At 36.3% G+C, this 19,454-nt stretch overlaps 1 protein-coding gene across 8 annotated transcripts in view; it reads left to right on the top strand.

Moving 5' to 3' along the window:
- Window positions 1–19,454, top strand: part of pam (peptidylglycine alpha-amidating monooxygenase) — a 402,733-nt gene that overhangs the window by 343,400 nt on the left and 39,879 nt on the right. For 5 of the 8 annotated variants that reach the window (XM_039758909.1, XM_039758910.1, XM_039758908.1 and 2 more), the window contains exons 15-19: window positions 2,954–3,265; window positions 7,888–8,017; window positions 13,313–13,429; window positions 16,579–16,651; window positions 16,891–17,101. In XM_039758909.1, coding sequence (XP_039614843.1) covers window positions 2,954–3,265; window positions 7,888–8,017; window positions 13,313–13,429; window positions 16,579–16,651; window positions 16,891–17,101 — 843 coding nt within the window. The remainder of the gene's footprint in view (window positions 1–2,953; window positions 3,266–7,887; window positions 8,018–13,312; window positions 13,430–16,578; window positions 16,652–16,890; window positions 17,102–19,454) is intronic. The other 3 variants (XM_039758914.1, XM_039758912.1, XM_039758911.1) reach the window with 1 other exon arrangement.

The following is a 19,454-nucleotide window of genomic DNA, read 5'->3' as shown; positions in this document are numbered from 1 at the left end:
TTTCCGTGACCTTCAGTAATAGTGATGGTTTCCTCATTGTGATTATGTAATCTTACTTCTATTTATTATTAACAAAATTTTATTTATGTTTTATTTTATTTCTATTTATGTTAATTGTATGTTGTTTCATCTTTTATTGTAAAGCAGTTTGGCCACAGCATTCCTATGTTGTTTTAAATGTGCTATATAAATAAATTGACGTTGTCATTCTTTTGTTTGGTGCGCATAATATTGATGCTATTTTTTTCTTGTCTTTACTGTACAGTTTGTTTTGTTATTTTTTAAATTAAAATACAAATACTGTGCATATAAATAAGAAATATATGTTTTCATTGTTTATCAAATATGAATACATACTGCATAATACAGTAGCTACGAAGGAGCATAATGGGAACCAGTAATCAGCAATTTTACTATATTATTTTATCATTTAATGAAGGGAAAATTCCTCTTTAAAGTTTGTTTTGACAGCTACTATTGAAGTGACTGTGTTCATTTTAAAGGGATTTGTATTATAAGAAAACTTTCTGTCTGTTTTATAGGGTGGTTGTTATCATGTGTACAGTACTAATGCAATACTTCACCACACTCTAGCGCCATGATTAGAGAGTACAGTGATTCCTCGCTATATCGCGCTTTGACTTTCGCGGCTTCACTCCATCGGATTTTAAATGTAAGCATATCTAAATATATATCACGGATTTTTCGCTGGTTCGCGGATTTCTGTGGACAGTGGGTCTCTTAATTTATGGTACGTGCTTCCTCAGTTTGTTTGCCCAGTTGATTTCATACAAGGGGCGCTATTGGCAGATGGCTGAGAAGCTACCCAATCAGAGCACGTATGCTCTGTGCTTCGCACACTTCAAAGCTCTAACAGCCCGTATTGATTTTTGATTGTTTGCTTTTCTCTATCTCTCTCACTTTCTCTGACATTCTCTGCTCCTGACGGAGGGAGTGTGAGCAGAGGGGCTGTTTGCTTAGAAGATACAGACGCTCCTGTAAAAATGCTGAAAGACTACCTTCACATTGATCCTGGGTGCTTCGTATACTTAAAAGCCCAACAGCCCTATTGATTTTTGATTGTTTACATTTCTCTCTCTGACATTCTCTGCTCCTGACGGCACTCCTTTGAAGAGGATGATCTGTTTGCATTCTTTTAATTGTGAAAAAGAACTGTCATCTCTGTCTTGTCATGGAGCACAGTTTAAACTTTTGACTAAAGGGTGTTATTTCATGTCTAGAGGGCTCTAATAATGTTAAAAAATGTATTTAGAAGGTCGAAAACAGGTTTTCTATGCTCTAACTGCGAAAATATTAGATTTATAAATAAAGAATACATGGAAATTAATTTATCTGTCTGGAGCGGATTAACCGCTATAAATGAGGGTTTACTGTATAACTGTGTGGAGAATATTTATGAACAGTGTGGGAGAGTTTATAAGGGCTTAAAATATATAAAAATAACCATACAAACATATGGTTTCTACTTCGCGGATTTTCACCTATTGTGGGGGTTCTGGAACGCAACCCCCGCAATCGAGGAGGGATTACTATACAACAACATTACCTCAAAAATTCTATCTTCCTTACATTTGGGCTGCAGAATGCATTACTCTTTTTATCATTTAAATTAGTGATGGTTACATGTTTGAATTAGAAGTGCTCGCCTAATGAGGGCTTCCAGGAGCCAATTATGTTAATACGGAGGAGAAGGCTGTGTGATAAAAAGTTGGTTGTTGTATAATTCACTAACCACGTCATTGCTAACAAGATATTTAAGAAACTTAAGAATCATGCCTGTTATATGTCAACTATAACTAAAAGCTGCAGCAATCGGGTGAGGAGTTTGCATGGTTTTTTTTATGGTGGAAGTTAGATATTTAAGGTCATGAAAAATGATGTAGGGGCACTTAATGTGTGTCTCAGTCTGGAGTAACACGTGTAATAATAAATAAGTGTCATTCTTAAAAAAATACATCTCTGTGTAGTATCTATCATGTGGCAGGGTACTTGGGAAGCTAGATTGCAGAACCTGTTTTGATAGCTACAAATTAAATATTGCATTTTTCTTGGGCTTATTTTAAAGTGTGGGGAGTTGTCATGCAAATAGTGAAAATGGTAATGTATTGTTGTAAAGGCAGCATTTCACAGTTTACATGCTGTGAAGTAGCATATGTTCTGTATCATTAGTCCTTTTCTTAAACAACGTGTTTATTTTGACCAAACTCTTGTTAAGTATTTTGTATTGAAACATTGTTGCACAATTTTAAATGCTTGTAATTCTGGTATAGATACAGATGTGACTTTAGAAGGTTTGAATATGCTATGCTAGTGTCATCAAGAGCATTCATTATCTTACGTTAAACTGCAGAAACCATACTTAAACACTAGCCAACCAAACTTCCATCTTTGTGAGGATAATAACTTTTAAGTCTCTTACACAGGGCTTACTGTATCTCTCAATTCTTGTACTTGTGGCAAATCTTTATTTATTTCTTTAGCAAATAGTTTGTCCATTTATTTTAAAAGACTTTACTCCTGTTTAGTTTTTAGCTAAGTCCATTTTGCTCTGTAAATGAGCAGCAGTCACTCCATTCTACAGTACCTGTTGTCTGAATTCTGTACATCAAACCCCTTGTTTACATACTGATATCAGATTAGGCAGCAGAATATCTCATGGAGTGTTGTTTTATTCATTCTTTGCATTTTTTGACAAATTCAGCAAATTACCGTAAGCTTAGAAAGTTAAATATGGCTATTTAGCCACCTTCACGCTTCATTATTTTGAGTATTTCTTTCTGTTACTATTATCAAAAAATTATCATTCTTCTTCCAACCTGTCACTTGCCTGAGTGAATTTAATTGTCTCTGCTCTGTGTCTTCTGCTGCTTCTTAAATGCAATCACCATTTCTTCTTCTCCTCCTTCTCTCCTCTTTTTCTTTTTCTGCACAGGTGACTTCTATTCCCTCCTTTCCAGATTGCTAGGGGAAAGGGAAGATGTTGTCCATGTGCATAAGTATAACCCAGCACAGAAAACGGAAGCAGATTTGGTTGCAGAAATTGATAACGTAGTCCAAAAGAAGGATCTTGGTTGGCCTACTCAAAAAGGCATAGCAGACTACAATGACAGAGCAGAAACAGTTCTCATAAGAGATAGAATTCACAAATTCCACAAGCTAGAGTCAACTGTAAGGCCTTCTGGGAACAGGATTTTAACAGCTAAACCACTTGATGGGTCTAATGCTGCCTACCTCCAGAAACCAGGTGGGTTAGGGAACTGTTTCTAGTTTTATATCTTTATTCATTTCCTTCTTGTTGAAATCACTGCCCAGGAGTTCCTGAATATAAGCAGAGCTTCCATAAAATGATTGCATGTGCAGCAGGGATCATTATTATTATCGGCACAGAAGCTATAAATCAACCTGTTACGGCTACCATAGCAGCAGTGTGGATTAGTGTCTCTTCTGCAGCTGAAGACACTTAAGAACTTAATTTACTGATTACACATTAATGTAGATCGATAGATTAGAAGCCTGTGCTGCACTTGCAGTATCCCCTGGAGTCATAACTTGTTAAGGTTAAAAGCTTCTGTGATGAGTTTATAATATGGGTTCTTGTTATGTTGTGCTATCTAAATTGAAACAATACTGATTTTCTCGGTAGGATTGTCACAGCAGTCAATATTTATTAAATTTGCTCATGTTGTAGTATACATTGTCTAGGCTGAGCTGACTTTTATAGCTCATTCCCCTTAGGTTTCAGTTAAAGCCTTCCATAATGGCATCATACTTGCCAGCATTTGTATTGTGCTCCCTCAGTTGCTAATTATGTTCAGGCTGTCTGTTAATGAAGGGATTCCATCATTGTATTTGATGTAAATAAACATTTAATTAGATTGCTGAAGAAAAGTAAAGATGCAGACAAAGGAGCTGTAATGCACATTTGTTGGACAGTGCCAGGGCTTTATAATGTATAGTATATTCCATGTATGTGAATGGCTTCCATTTATTTTCATAACAAGCTAGAAGTCTGTTCTGATCATTAAACAAAATATATAAATACTATACCTTACTAGGAAGTTTTGAGTCTTCAACTTTATGAAGCATTGAAAAAAATCATTATCTTCTCTAGTGTTTTATATTTAAAGTAGTTGTGTAAGCCTGTGCTGTAAAAAGCCCGGGGTCCTAGAAACTATATTGAAATCGTCAGAAAAAAAATTGAAATGTAGAGATGTCAAGTAAATGAAAGGAACTACTCTGGGAATCTCTCTTCCAGGAGAATTCATTTTGCCGACATCCTCGCATTGCTTGTGCATTGATGGCGGGAGGAAAAGTAAAAGAGATACCATTTTGCCGATGTTAGCATCTAAGTGACTGTCTTTCTTCTGAGGTTTCGTTTTGCTGACGTGATGGCCTCGCTTGTGTTATTAGCGAATTTTCTTTTTCCGCAGAGGCGGAGCCCTTACCCCAAATCCACCTCTCACTTCCAAGCTGGACAGACACACAAACTTCCACACGTAGACATTAATAAGATGTCTAGTTTTCAGCCAGCTCATAGGGTCACAAGCCTTGCAGTAGCAGTCAAATGGTTTCTTCACCTGGTGTGTTCTGAGAAATGGTGCACAATTCTTTATCATGTGATAGTAAGTGTTAAGATTAGGTATTTTACCATTAATTAACATTTTTATTAGCACACTCTATGATTGATCGATTCTCAGGAAAATTATGTGAGTTGTAGCAATTACTTCTGATTTATCGCAACAATTTCTGGCTACATTTTTATTCAGTAGTTGCAGTATAAATACATCAACTCAACATTTTAGTCTAACTTGTTGTTATTTGTATTCCTCTCAGTAATCCAGTGATGTGATTAGTGGTGCTGTCTCCCAACTTTAGGACACTGTGTTTAAGTCCAGGCCTTTTCATCCTCACTATTTCTATGTTACATGTGTGTACTCTCTTTGGGTTTTGTAACCCTGCTTTTTTCTTAAAAGTCAGAGATGTGCATATTGAATTAACTAACAAACCCAAACCGGACTGGATTTATTGAGAGCTGTTATGTACTGCATGTGCCGTCTGTGAAATTCACCTCACCAGATATTGTTTCCCCTTTTACAGCTGTAAAAAGCTTCACCTTCTCACAAACTTGAGGTCAGAAAATGGATGAGTGGCTTTTTTGTAGAAAACAAAATGATACCAAGAATGGTATTTGTGATCTCAAAAGGGATAAATAACAAGTAATTATAAACAGTTTCCAGAGACATCAAAGCATAAAGTTTGTGTTTGGTATCTCAGTATATTTCCTCTATTTTCACCTATAATTAATTATAAATTGCATCATAGCAGTTTATGCTTAGAGCTGTTATATTTAGGAATAAAGGGCAGTTTATATAAAGAGACACATTACCCAATTCAGATATGAGAATCACCAGTCAGCACGTACCACAAAGAACCTGAGATTTTATTATATTATATTTATTTTATATTCGCTTTGTCAGAAAGTACCGCCCTCCAAACATTTATTTAAAAGAGATGAAGATACAGAAATCGACAGCATTTTTGGGAAACTGAGTTCAAACTGAGCTGCAGCTTTAGCTTTATATACAGTGTGTGGGTGTGTGTATTTTTATATATATTGTGGTATCCGGCCGGGACGCCCAGGAAGACCGAAGGAGGGCTTGTGCCTCCTCCAGACCGCGAGGGGCGTCCGCCCTGGTTATGTTGGGGCCTCGGGTAAAGGGCTTGAAGCCCAGCCCTGTAGGGACCCGTGGCCACCGGCAGGCAGCGCCCCGGTGCCTGAATATCCCTGGAGCCCAGCACTTCCGCCACACCAGGAAGTGCTGGGGGGAAGACAACAGGGGACACCCAGACGGCTTCCGGGTGCGCAGCTGGCACTTCCGCCACACTGGGGTGTGGCTACGGAGGAGTGCCAGGAAGCAGCTGGAGCCCATCCGGGTTCTTATTTAAGGGGCCGCCTCCCTTCAGTCGATAGCGGAAGTCGGGTGGAAGAGAGACGGAGCTGGAAAGAGGACTGGAGGCGGCCAGGAGAGAGAGGCATTGAAACTGAGAGGCCTGGACATTGGGGAAACGGTGCTGAAGGCACTGGGGTTTGAGGTGCACGTGATTGTAAATAATTGTAAAATAAATGTGTGTTGGGTGAACAACGATGTCCGTCTGTCTGTGTCCGGGTTGAAGTCCACAATATATATATATTTTATGTATTTCTTTTATGTATGTGTGTGTGTGTGTGTGTGTATATATATATATATATATATATATATATATATATATATATATATATATATATATATATATAAAATTTATATATATATTAAAAAATGAATTAATCCTTTTTGTCTGACAATAGCTTGGATTTTTTCATTTTCACAACATTTGACTCTGTATACCTTGCTTGTCATATGTGTTCAAGAAACTCAACAAACGGAATATGTCTCTGTTGGGGAAGAACACAATTTTTTTCTTAACGAAAATATTTCTGGAATTTCTGAAAAACATATAGAGGAAAAAAGTAGAAAATGACTCATTTAAAATGTTTTATGTATGGATGTTTTTTCTTTCAAAGAAAATACATTTAAGTTATAATTTGATTACGCAAACTATAACTGATTATTTGATATGCCTTATAAACCAGTTTGGTAAATATTTTTTCCAGAGTTTCAGACTGATCGTTTTCAGTAGGTTCAAAAAACATTCAATGTATAAATGGAGCAGGTGAAACATCTGTTATTACTGGCTCAAGAAGAATTTACATAGCATTCTAGTGATACAAGTCTTAAACATGGATTTTCAAAGAAATCCTTGAATGCTTTTTCAGTTAGAATTAGAGATAAATTTCCATCACTCTCCGAGTTGGCTATGACATCTCCTGCTGCCATTTGCCACCAAATATTTAAGTGAATTGGCTTTTTCAACTTTTCTAATAAAAGCAAAGTGCCACTGCATTATTTACAATGTTGAAGTTGCTGTGAGATCTGTGCTGGCGCAAATATAAGCCAAGCTTTCATTTATTGTGTCAGAATAAATAAACCCATCCATCTTATTGAAGACTTTTATATTTATATTTGTTATTATATAATAATTATTTTTTTATTGAATATTATATTTTAATAAAAAATTTTTTTTTTTTAATTCAGTAAACCTTTAATACAAAAAAAGAGTGAAAAGAGAAGCATAATCGTTTAATACCACAAAATGGAGTGTTTGTTCCATTGGATAACTTCTATCTTTACTTTAAAATGTAATATAGCAAGTTCCAATGATGCTGCCCTATGAAAAGGGGCCACATGTTACATGATTTCCTAGCTTTTCTGACATCTGACTTACAGTATTTCACCTACAACACTTTTTATTTAGCAGTCTATGTTTTAAAAGATTAATCTAAAAATGTTTACTTAATCTGAAACTTTTTACTTGATAAGAATTGTGGCAGATAATGTGTAGAAGAATTCAGATCCCTTTTGAATGTTTAGAATGCTTTTGCCTGGCATTTTGTGTAACTTGTTTTTATGAAAGTCAGCAAACATTCACCCACAATTCCATGAAAGAGTCACAGCAGGTTAAAGTCTGTTCTAGCTACATTGTGTACACAAACTTAGAACAAGCTGTGGATGAACACCTGAGCACACATCTGCACTTGTACTGGTAACTTTAGAGTCATCAATTAACCTAACATGTGTCTCTTTGGAACCATGGGAGTGCAAATTTCACAGAAACAGTATGTAAACTACCTGTGATGCAGAAGTGCAAGTCAGTGGCAATTCCTTTGTCTTGATAGACTAAATCAATGTTGATACTTTCTTTAATTTGAATAATTTTTCTTTATTTCCATCTTAAAATGGGCTCTAAATATTCTTATTTTTATTTTAGGTTATCATTTGATAGAAATGACTGATTGGCCAGAGTCAGACTTTAATCTTGGACAAGTATCTGGGTTGGCTCTTGATTCAAATAATAACTTGGTAATCTTCCACAGAGGAGACCACAAATGGGGAGCAAAGTAAGTATTTTGTTATTTAGTTCAAATTATATTGTTAAATAATAGTTTCCAGTTGTTTTAAATTACCTTTTTTGCAGAATTTGTCTTTACATAGCAAATTTATTTTTTTATAAAATTATCTATACTAATAAAAGGCAAAGCCCTCACTCACTCACTCACTCACTCACTGACTCATCACTAATTCTCCAACTTCCCGTGTGGGTGGAAGGCTGAATTTTGGCAGGTTCATTCCTTACAGCTTCCTTACAAAAGTTGGGCAGGTTTTATATAGAAATTCTACGCGTAATGGTCATAACTGGAAGCTGTTTTTCTCCATTTACTGTAATGGAGATGAGCTTCAACACCGTGGGGGGGAGTTTCGTGTGACATCATCACGCCTCCCACGTAATCACGCAGTACATAGAAAACCAGGAAGACCTCAAAAAAGCGCTGAAGAAAACATGCATTATATAATTGAGAAGGCAGCGAAACAATAAGAAGCGAAGCGAAAGTGACATATACAACCATATTCATGAGTTCTGCTACTGAAACAAAGCACATGTAAACCTACACTTTAAATTAAGTTCATAGACAGGCTGCGCTGGCGCTTGTAATTTAGTGCCTGCCCATATAAGGCCGTCCGTCAAGCGGCAATCCAATAGCAAACTCCCACTAAATATTCACGGGTGAAGGACTGTGCTTATGGAGAGGAAGATGAGATGGTCAGGGTGGTGTTTGACACAAACTCAGCGAAACTGCGAGAGAAAGTTTTAAGTGCCAGGACTAAGGTAACATTAAATACAGCCATGGACATAGCACGAGATGGCACCAGCACAGCTGGGAACCTTCGATGCATGTACACCGAGTGGCTCACGGAACTGACGCAGTGCACAGATAAAAGCAACAGTTCCAAAGAGCTGAACAAAACCAATTACACAATTGAAAAGGCAGCAAAAATATGAAGCGCCTGATACATACAAGCATATTCATAAATCCAACTACTGCGAAACAAAGCACACGTTGGAAAAAGTCAATGTCCCGCTAAAGGAAGACAGTGTAAAAACCCATGCATGCAGTGTGTCAGGTCTCAGATAAAGAAGAAGACGAGCTGTTTATTGATGCAGTAAGAAACGAATCGATGAATGAAACCTGTCATCTTTACAACGATTGACAAACACGGAATGTAACTTGAACACAACACATCCTACAAATACGAACCTGATTGAAAGAAATAATGATAATCAAATCCTTGATGACAGCAACACTCAGTAACACTCACAAAACAAATACTGTATATTGACAGTCATGTTACGTTATTTTTAAAATGTTCCCTTTTCTTTTCTAGCTTTTTAACACACTACTTCTCGCTGCGATACGCTGGTATATATATATGTATATATATATATCCCGATCTACATACTCAATAATGGATACTTTATTCGCCATCAATGATTGTTTTGGTAAAGCCATACTCAGTGTATTCATTAGATGAACGGTAAAAAGTAAGAGCGAGGGAGGATGACTTATTGAGGCATGCAGGCTGTAGTGCGCCAACTCTATCTGAATTGCGCGATCACATTTGAAAAAATATATCTTTTCAAGTTCTATTTAGTCCATATGTGTCAAACTCAAGGGTCAGGGCCACATCCGCCCGGCGTAATTATATCCGCCCGCAGATCATTTTATATACTGTATTATTGTTATTAATGGCCCGGTATATGAAGCGCTGGTAACACAATAAACTACAGATCCCATAATGCAGCGCTTCAGCTGCCTTGCCGTAACACTTACCGCTAATCAAGTCTAGCTTATGATGCTGCAAGTTATTGCGAAGCTAGCTCACACGATGCTGAAGAGAAAAGTTGATTCTGAAAATAGAGCCTTTAAAAACCGATGGGAGGCTGAGTATATGTTTACTGAACCCGTGTGTCTCATTTGTGGAGCTAATGTGGCTGTAATTACAGAATTTAATCTAAGACGGCACTATGAGACAAAACATCAGGGTAACCTGAATGCAATGCAGAAGATACAGAAAGCAGAAGAATTAAATAAGAATCTGACACTTCAGCGGACGCTTTTACCGTGCACAATCACAAAGTGATTTCAAGTGAAGCTGCTTTTATGGGAGACACAAATGCACCAGTGCAATTTGCCCCACTTTCCCTGTTGCCAAGTAATGTTAAACCAAGTCGCCACTACGGTGTTCCCAAATACGCACTTTGCTGATAAACTGAGCGCACTGAGTTTGCACGGCGCTTTGGTGACTTTGAAGAACAAAAAGTCCGTCTACATGCGGCTCGAACCTTGTGCATGTTTGGTAGCACATATCTGTGTGAGAAGCTCTTCTCAGTGATAAAGACTAACAAAACAGCACACAGGAGTCGCCTCACTGATGAGCACCTGCAATCCATCCTGAGAATCTCCACAACACAGAACCTCACACCAAACAGAAACGAACTTGTTGCCAAAAAAAGATGCCAGGCGTCCAGCTCTAAAATGACATATGAGCAAAGAAAACTGAATGATTTGATTTGTTATTGCTGAAAGGAACACATTTTATTTATATTTCCAGGTTTTGTTATGCAGCATGTTCATATTTGAATTTGTATAATTTTGACAGGATATATTTTTATGGAGAGCAAAATCTTTTGGGATATTTAAAATCTAAGTTTATTTTTTATATAAAATTACATAAGAGTAAAGAAATTTGAATGTTTGTTTACTTTATTTCTAACTTGTATAATTTAGACAGGATATATTTTTATGGAGAGCAAAATATTATAAGTTGTTTAAGGTTTGAGTTGATTTATTCACTAATAATATTCCTGTCTGTTTTTACCATTCCTACCAAAGATATTTCTGTCGACTAAATAAAAATTCCTTCTATTTAAAATTTAAATAGAACTTGAACAAATACGATAGTTCATAATATCCACGCAGACTTGCACGTAAGAGCGGAGTCATCCGTTTTAACAAGCAGCGTATTGCACTGATACGAAATAGCTGTGTGTGTATATATGTAGATATGTATGTATATGTATATATGTTTATATATGTGTGTGTGTATATTTATGTGTATATGTATAGATATGTATATATATATGTTTATGTGTGTGTGTGTGTAAATATATATATATATATATATATATATGACAGCAACACTCATCACTCACAACAGTGACAAAACAATTACATTGACAATCATGTTACGTTATTTTCAAAATGTTTCCTTTTCTTTTTCATTGCTTCTTTAACACACTACTTCTCCGCTGCGAAGCGCGGGTATTTTGCTAGTAAATCAATAAAAGGATGAAACATTAGAATTAGGTGATGGTGCATTTCTGTTATGTATTTTGTTGGAACTGCTATAGTAACTTATTTGTGGTGAATCTCCCGAACCATGAGGACTTGGGACTTGAAATTTTGGAATGTAGGTTACCCTTGGCCCATAGGTGCTCGCTAAGAAACGGTTTTAAAGATTTCGTGGTCCAAGTGTCAAATTTCTTTTTTTTTTTTTTTTTGACCCATTCACTCCATTTCTTTCTAAAATAAATTTCTTTAAAGTAAATTAAAATAAATGTATTTTTTCTGAAGAGTACAAGTTTTGTTTTGATATTTTCAAGTTTCCATGAACTGTTTATAATTTGCCATTTATTTATAATACTGTCATGGTTAGAATGAATAGGTTACATGATGCCTCAGCTCATAAGTAGATAGGTGCCTTCCTAATACGCAGTTGTAGAAGTGTTATAATGTAGATAACATAAAACATCTCATAAGTGAAGTCTCTAGAAAGATAAACCTCCAGACTTTGATGATCAGCACTTGGAAGATTATAGTGAGGCCTTTGTCTAAAATTAAATTTAATTATTATTATGTGCACAACAATTATGAATGAAAACATTTGCAGCTTTGAAGTATGATTTATCATTAATATGCAAATAAAATAATAAAATTGTACAACAATTCCAACTGTTTTGAATGAGCGTCATGACACATACTCGTCACCTGAACAATAATTTAATTTAGTGATGAATATAAATCCATATTCCTACAAGTTATTTGTATCTTACGGGATATATATTCTGTGGGGTTGTCAAGTAATGGTGGATAAAAAGGTAGAGGTTTAGGAAATACAGAGGATGGATTCCTTCAGCTCTACTTTGATCCTTTCCCATTTGTTCACTTATCCTCATTTCATCTTCCCATGTTTAGTGTGTTAGTAGATGCGATTTGCATGTAGATCATGCCTTTCATTTTAATTACCATCTCGTCCTCCAATTGCTAATCGCTGGATCTTTGGTTACTCGTCTGTTGCATGTGCTGGAATAGCCTGAACACTACAAGAAGTTACATTTCTTTCTAATTAATAATCAGTAATTTCCTTCTAATTTGCATCATGTCTAGATGTTGAACTATTGAAAACTGTTGTTTCTACAGTGATTTGCCCACCTTGGCTATTCCTAAATCTTTTTGCTTGTTTGATTTGCTTTACTCTATGAAATAAAATATATTATTTCTGATAACTGGATTTTGCTTCTTCATTCCACTCCTTTTTGTGTTAAAATTGTATTGAATCCAAGAAAAAGGCTTAAAAGTGAAATTACACCTGTTTTAAAGGGTCCTTTCAATCTTTTGATTTTTTTTTTAATAATCATCATCCCCTATATGTTTAGATATTATTGACAATTTACACATAGTTCAACAATTTCATTTTCAATGTTAACATTTCAACCACCATTATTGTCAGTTTGTCACCGGCTTCAAAATCAACAAATATTGTATTGAATACAGTATGCCTGACAATGAAAATCCATATACAGCGTCTCAGTGATGTACAGTACTGTATGTGCTCTCCACTTTATCGATATTTGCAATTCTAGAACACCTGGTCTGAATTGAAACACATCGTGTAGAAGAATACCAGTGTAAAATTACTTACTGTGGTAAACGGTGTAGTTGTATAAAAGTAGTCAGCTGATTAAAAGCTTAGCAAAGTCCAAAGAAACACAGGTCTCCTTTAAACAGGTGTTGCACAGCATATTTAATGCAGTTCATGCCTAACAGTTGTGAAAGCATATATTGTGTTGATGCTGTTTGTGTATATATTTGGCTTTTTAAAATGTTTTAGATCGGGGAACTCTCTTATTTAGGCTTCTAGGACAGTGTGTATGCATTTAGGCCCTCCCAACATGTGTGGTTCATTTCTTTTTTGTTAAAATCTGTCAGATATTAGATTGGGTCATAATCCATCTTTTCATAAATTTTAAATACATATTGTTATGTTACCATAACTTAATTTGTCTGTTTTTTTAGCACTTTCAGCAATAAGCATATCTATCAGCAAAAGCACTTGGGTCCTATTCAGCAAGATACAATCCTGTTAGTGGATCCAGTGAAAGGAAGTTTGCTTCACTCAACTGGAAAAAATCTGTAAGTTTTTGTAATAAAAGTATTTAAAAAGTATTATTGCCCTTGTAGACAAGAGAATTTTCTTTGAGGAATTGAACGAACGGCTGTAAATAAAGCGTACAACCTTGTTTGCTGTGTTTTATTAATAAATTACTAAAGTGTAACAGTTACTGATGAAGTTTAAGTGTATCACTAAAAGGTAGTTAGAGCTAATGCTGAAACAAAGATGGTAATGTGTGTCTCCTTTATGAAGAGGTTTTTATGCATTCCTTGATTTAATCAAGGAATACAAGTGCAAGGTTTCTTTTGATGTTATACCATTTTGAAAGATTATGCTTCTGACATAAAGATATCTGGTTGTACAATCTATCCAGTGCTGTAGCCCAACAAGGAACGATAGCACCCATTTAATTTTATGTTTCTTCTGCTGGCAGATTTCTTCATTTAATTAAGAGCTTCCTGTATCATAACATACATCTTGCATAGTTCCTAGAAAAGTCTGGGTTGGGACTGTGATGTTACTAAACTTTTTGTAAGGAAAGCTACATTCAGAATATTATGATTGAAAAGTAGTCTGGCAATACAAGCACTTCATGTTTTGAGGGACCAGGGGCCTCATGAATAATGCCATGCATAGCATTCACTAAAAGATGGTGTACAGGCAAAAACAGTAATGTGTGTATAAAAATGTGCGTAAGCAAAGTTCCACACACTTCCCCTCTTTAAATTAAATATGCAAATCAATATAAATAGACCCTTCCGTTCAGTGTTTTGTTAAAAGACAATGGTAAAAGCATGCATAAAAAAGAAGAATTTCAAAAAAGAAGTGGTCGGATGTCAAAGTTGACATGAAAAGGTGATATTCATGATATTACAGCTCTTTGAAAATTTTTGAAGACTAAGATATGAACTTGATATCATTTTCATGAATGTATTAAACATTTTGGAGCACGGCCTTTCCATGCACCGTTATATGGTTACAGGATGATTACAGTCAAGTGCCTTAAATTTGTAAACGATGTGCAAGTAATTTTGATGTATTTGGTAAAGCCCATGTCATAGATGTGAATCGTAAAAAGAAAGGGAATTGACACAGAAGCAGTAGTACTGCTTTGAAGCTAGGTGCCGCCAGTTTGCAAAATGAGCACATAAGTGTGTACACATGGTGTGAGGCTGTTGAGAAAATGTACATGGCTTTACACCAAGTTTAGTTTTTATTCATCCCGAAGTGAGTGTGGAAATGGGCTGTGCAAAATTTTACATGAGGCCCCAGGCTTTGAACTTGTACATAGTAAATGAAAGCCTACATACTATCTTCCCAAAAAACACAGAGTGTACTATTCTCAAAAGTGTGCAAAAAAGTTGCATGAAGTTTGTGTTGTCACTAGTGAGGTCGGCAGTTTCAGAACTCATGTCTTGCAATTCTTACGCTGGCGTGTATGTAGTATTTACAGCACCTTGCAGACAGACATCAGTTGGAGACGGTTAACATAGGAGGCCGATTCTGATATTCTGCAGAATAATCCTTCTAATATTCTACATAATAATAATTATAATATTCTGGAAAAGACTTTGGATGTACTCATCATGATCTGCGTATGTATTATGAACACATAATAAGCCACTACACATAATTATTTTATTCATGGCTGTTAGAATCGTTTGAGATTTTGGATTTTTTTTTTATTGTTTAAATGGTTTTCATTTTTTAAATAGTCTATGTGAATAACAAATTAATAGATTAATAGTTTAAAGTGTCATATGGGAAAATATGATACAGCTTTAATTGGTTATTTCACTGAGGGTTGCAAAGGGCACTGTTAATGTATTTTGTTGATAATTTGCAAGTTCCTGAGATAAGAAATACATTAGATAATTAAAAAAAGGGTTCATTACAGCAATTGTATTGCAATTTAATTTGCAAAGTAAGCATTTCTCTGTAAGCATCTCTGGGCAAAACAATTATCAACACTAATTCTCTGTCTGGGGTGAATACTTCATGAAAATGGCTACTAATCTTTTATATTCTGCTTTAATTAATATGTTTTCTTAATTATATATTTTACTCTAACATATTTCTAAGGTTTCTGATTTATGTATAAAATGTGTTTTTGACACATGTATACACGCATCCCTGAACAGGCTTGTTGAACTGAAATGTCAGGTGGCCTTTGTGAAAATGAACTTAGCTAGTTGTGGCCGCAGAGAGTGCGCAGACTAATGCCGTGGACTTTGATGGTACTGTTAGTGAATCAAAGAGAAGAAAAGCAAGACAGAAGCCTGATTTCTTCATTGGCATTCTATGTTTCTGCTGTATTTAGGCCCTGTGACAGGTGTCGGCCTCTGTTGGCTGGTTGACTTAAGATATGAAGCAGAGGTAATGTTGATGGCTATATAGTAATGTACTCATTTTTACATCACTGTTCAGGTACATCTCGCTGGACTGTTCACTCTGTTTTAGCAAGGACAGTCTCAACAAACTAGTGACCTTGATTTTTGTGATCACTTCCCAAATAATCACTTTATTTCTCGATTCATGTTATTGCAGGGTGTGTTATCACCATATTACACCCTAGTTGTGTGTTTTTTTATTGAATGGCAAAGAATGTGGCAGCACTTGTGCTATTCCTTAGTTGTCATCTTTTCAAGTGCATTAATCTCAGTACAAATTGTTGCGCATTGTATGTGATGTGTACTGCTGGTATAATACAGTTATTAGGTTGTGTTTGATGTCCTATAAATACATTTAAACCTTGGCATTCAACTGAATAACAAACATTCATTTAACATGTCTGCATGTTGGTTTGAGCTGGCGGCAGCTGAAGGTAGGAAGCCCGATATCTTGTCAGGCCGAGTGGCAGGTGTGCTTTGTCACTGGACACACTAGTATCGTGTAGTTTTGCTGTATCCTGACTTGATGACATGGAAGGCACCAGCACCTTTCTAAAGTACGAAGTTGTTCATTAAATTTTTATTAGTGTGTTGCCCTCTCTTTTTATTTTCATTGCAATGAGATTTTTTTACAAAAGTTACCACATAGATGAATCTTCAAATAGTCATGCTTTCATGTCTTGAGAAATTCCAGTTATAAATAATGTTTTTATGTATGTTTGTGCCTTAACTTGTTTTTGTGAGAAATATAAAAATTCTGTTTTTTTTTTTATTTTAAGGTTCTTCATGCCTCATGGGATATCGACAGACAAGAATGATAACTACTGGGTAACTGATGTTGCTCTTCATCAGGTATGTTTAATTTTCCAAGCTGTACCTGTATTCTTTTCATCTAGGTTTAATTAGACAGTGGTATTGTTTAGTATCTCCGACTGATAGTACGAGTACTGATTGTTGTTGTAGTTATAGAGTACAGAAAATGATTACTTCACAGTTTCATTGTGTTATGTCAAGCACATGGTACTTTGTTAAGGACTATTATGCACTTCATCGTGCATTAGTGGAATATTAATTCAATTTATATCTTGTAGGTCTTCAAGATAGGAAACAGTGGTGATCGAGACTTCCAAGTAGTTTTGGGAGAAGCTTTCCAACCAGGGAGTGATAAGTATCATTTCTGCCAACCAACAGATGTGGCCATCGATCCATTTTCTGGAAATGTCTTTGTATCAGATGGCTACTGTAATTCAAGAATTCTGAAATTTTCTCCTGAAGGAAAATTCCTTACGCAGTGGGGAGCAGGTAATTTAATTTACTGTTGTTGTGTATTAATTATGTTTTATATTGGAAAAATACAATCCATATCCTTGTTCAAATAATCATGTGTGTTTATGTATTATATATATATAAGCCCGGGGTCCTTGAAACTGTTGAAATCATTAGAAAAACACTGTAGGGTTGTCAGGTAATTGAAAGGAACTACTTTGGGCATCTCTATCCTAGGAGGATTCATTTTGCAGATGTCCTCATATCGCTTGTGCATTAGCGGCGGGAAGAACAGTAGAAGGAATACCGTTTTGTCGATGTTAGTGGCTAAAAGACTTTGTCTTACTTGTGAGGTTTTGTTTTGCTGACATAATAGCCTCGCTTGTGTTATTAGTGGCTAAGCCAGTTTTCTGTTTCCGGGCCGGAGAGACACAAACAAACAAACTTCCATGCATAGACGTTTACATATAAGATGAGCCATCCCCTGCTGCTTCGCCCACGTAGGAGTGAAACAGGACAGTGAGGTGGGCCCTGCCCGGCTTCCTACTCTCTTCCCTTCGGCCCATAGCCTCTGTCTCGGATTAGCGTGAATATATCACTCCTGCAAGCGAACTATGATTCTTAGCGGGATGAGAGAAGTCTCAAAACTCAACTAGAATGTTTAAGCAAGTTCTAGAAAAAAGCCCAATCTAAATCCGTTAAGTAGTTTTCTAGTTTGGTAGGTAAGCAGATGTAAGATACCCCCCGAAGCTGGCATGTGAGTGAGGAGGGCCCCATCCCCCTCCCCGTGGCCCACTGCGTCTGTCTTGGATTCCTGCAAAAAATTGGTACCACAAGCGAACTATGATACTATATATACATCGCTTCATAAGTACATACATTCTTATACTCATACATACATTCACCTCATTTCTGCCAGAAGGGTTCCCACTCGGTTGGCCCCTTGAACAAGGCTCTTAACCTGAAAATTGCTCCAGATGCGCTGTACTATGGCTAACCCTGCACTCTTACTTCCAAGGGTCATGCAAAAAGACAATTTACCCTCAGGAATTTATAAAGTACAGTAGAGTCTCGCTTATCTGACATAAATGGGCCGACAGAACGTCGGATAAGCGAAAACGTTGGATAATGCCAGGTGTTAAGAAAAAGCCTATTAAACGTCAAACTATGTTATAATTTTACACATTACGAACCTAATAATCATGTTTTACAACAAAACAACAATGAATTAACTGAAAAAATGCACTTCAGAATTGTCTGAAGTTAAATACAGTATGTACTGTACTTAAAAAGTTCAGTCCTGTGATGATTTAAAGACATTTTTGATCGTAGTCTGCTTTCCTCACGAGTGCCGTTTCTTCGCTGTGAAGTCTCGCCATTTTGCAGCATCATTATGTCGATCCCTGTAGCTTCTTCTTGTTGCTCAATGTAATTAATTGCAGTTTCTAGAGCCTTAACTCCGTCACTCATATAGTCAACATCCGTACGAGCGTATGCTGTTTACTACAGCATTGTGACTGCGTGTGTTTGTGCTGTGATGTGATGAAAACTCAAAGCTGAGTCTCAGTACTTTTAGCAACACCAGCTTTATTAAGCTTGAAACAGCAACAGCGCGGTTATTTATTGTAGCGGAATCTGCCATTCTCCTATACACAGACACAGCAGTCAGGCAGGGTTGAGGGGAAAGTAATACTGTGCCCTGCGCATTTATATCGTTCCTTGTATCACCCATCGACGGCAGGCGCTTATCGCATGTCCGCGATCTTTTCGGATTGGCTTTTATGGCGAACTGCTACAGCACTGGGAGACTGTGATTGCTTTGGGATGCTCTTCCGTGTGTCGTCCCGTTGGGTGGAATCCCACAAGAGTTTAGAAACTCACTCACACCAGCCATGATTCTTTTCAAAGGTAAAGTGCGGGTTAATTTGCTTTATGTATTTTTACTTTATATTTTGTATTTATCATTTTTATATGAATAGTTTTGGGTTGTGGAACGAATCATCTGAGTTTCTATTATTTCTTATGGAGAAATTCGCATTGATATACTGTACGAGTGCTTTGGACTGCGAGCATACTGTATTTCCAGAACGAATTATGCTCGCAAACCGAGGTTCTACTGTAATTAACTGCGGTAGAGTCGGGAGCAACAAAAAATAGACTACGCTCACGCTCACAACTTGCAATTCTTGTTGCCGATTGATTAGTTTTTTTTTTGTTTTTTTTTTTTGCGGTGGGACATCGGATAATACGGAAGGTAGGATAAGCGAAACTCTACTGCATATCAGAATTCAAATACTTGTTAGTGTGTTAAATATATTGTTGCTGACTGCATTTTTTAACTGAAGTTTCCATTTCCTTTAGCAACATTATTGAGTTTTTTCCTTTAAAA

Source organism: Polypterus senegalus, chromosome 7 (assembly GCF_016835505.1).
Source record: "Polypterus senegalus isolate Bchr_013 chromosome 7, ASM1683550v1, whole genome shotgun sequence".
In the NCBI taxonomy this organism is placed as follows: Eukaryota; Metazoa; Chordata; class Cladistia; order Polypteriformes; family Polypteridae; genus Polypterus; species Polypterus senegalus.
The sequence above is the reverse complement of the archived record's forward strand: the minus strand, read 5'-3'. Positions and strand labels throughout refer to the sequence as shown.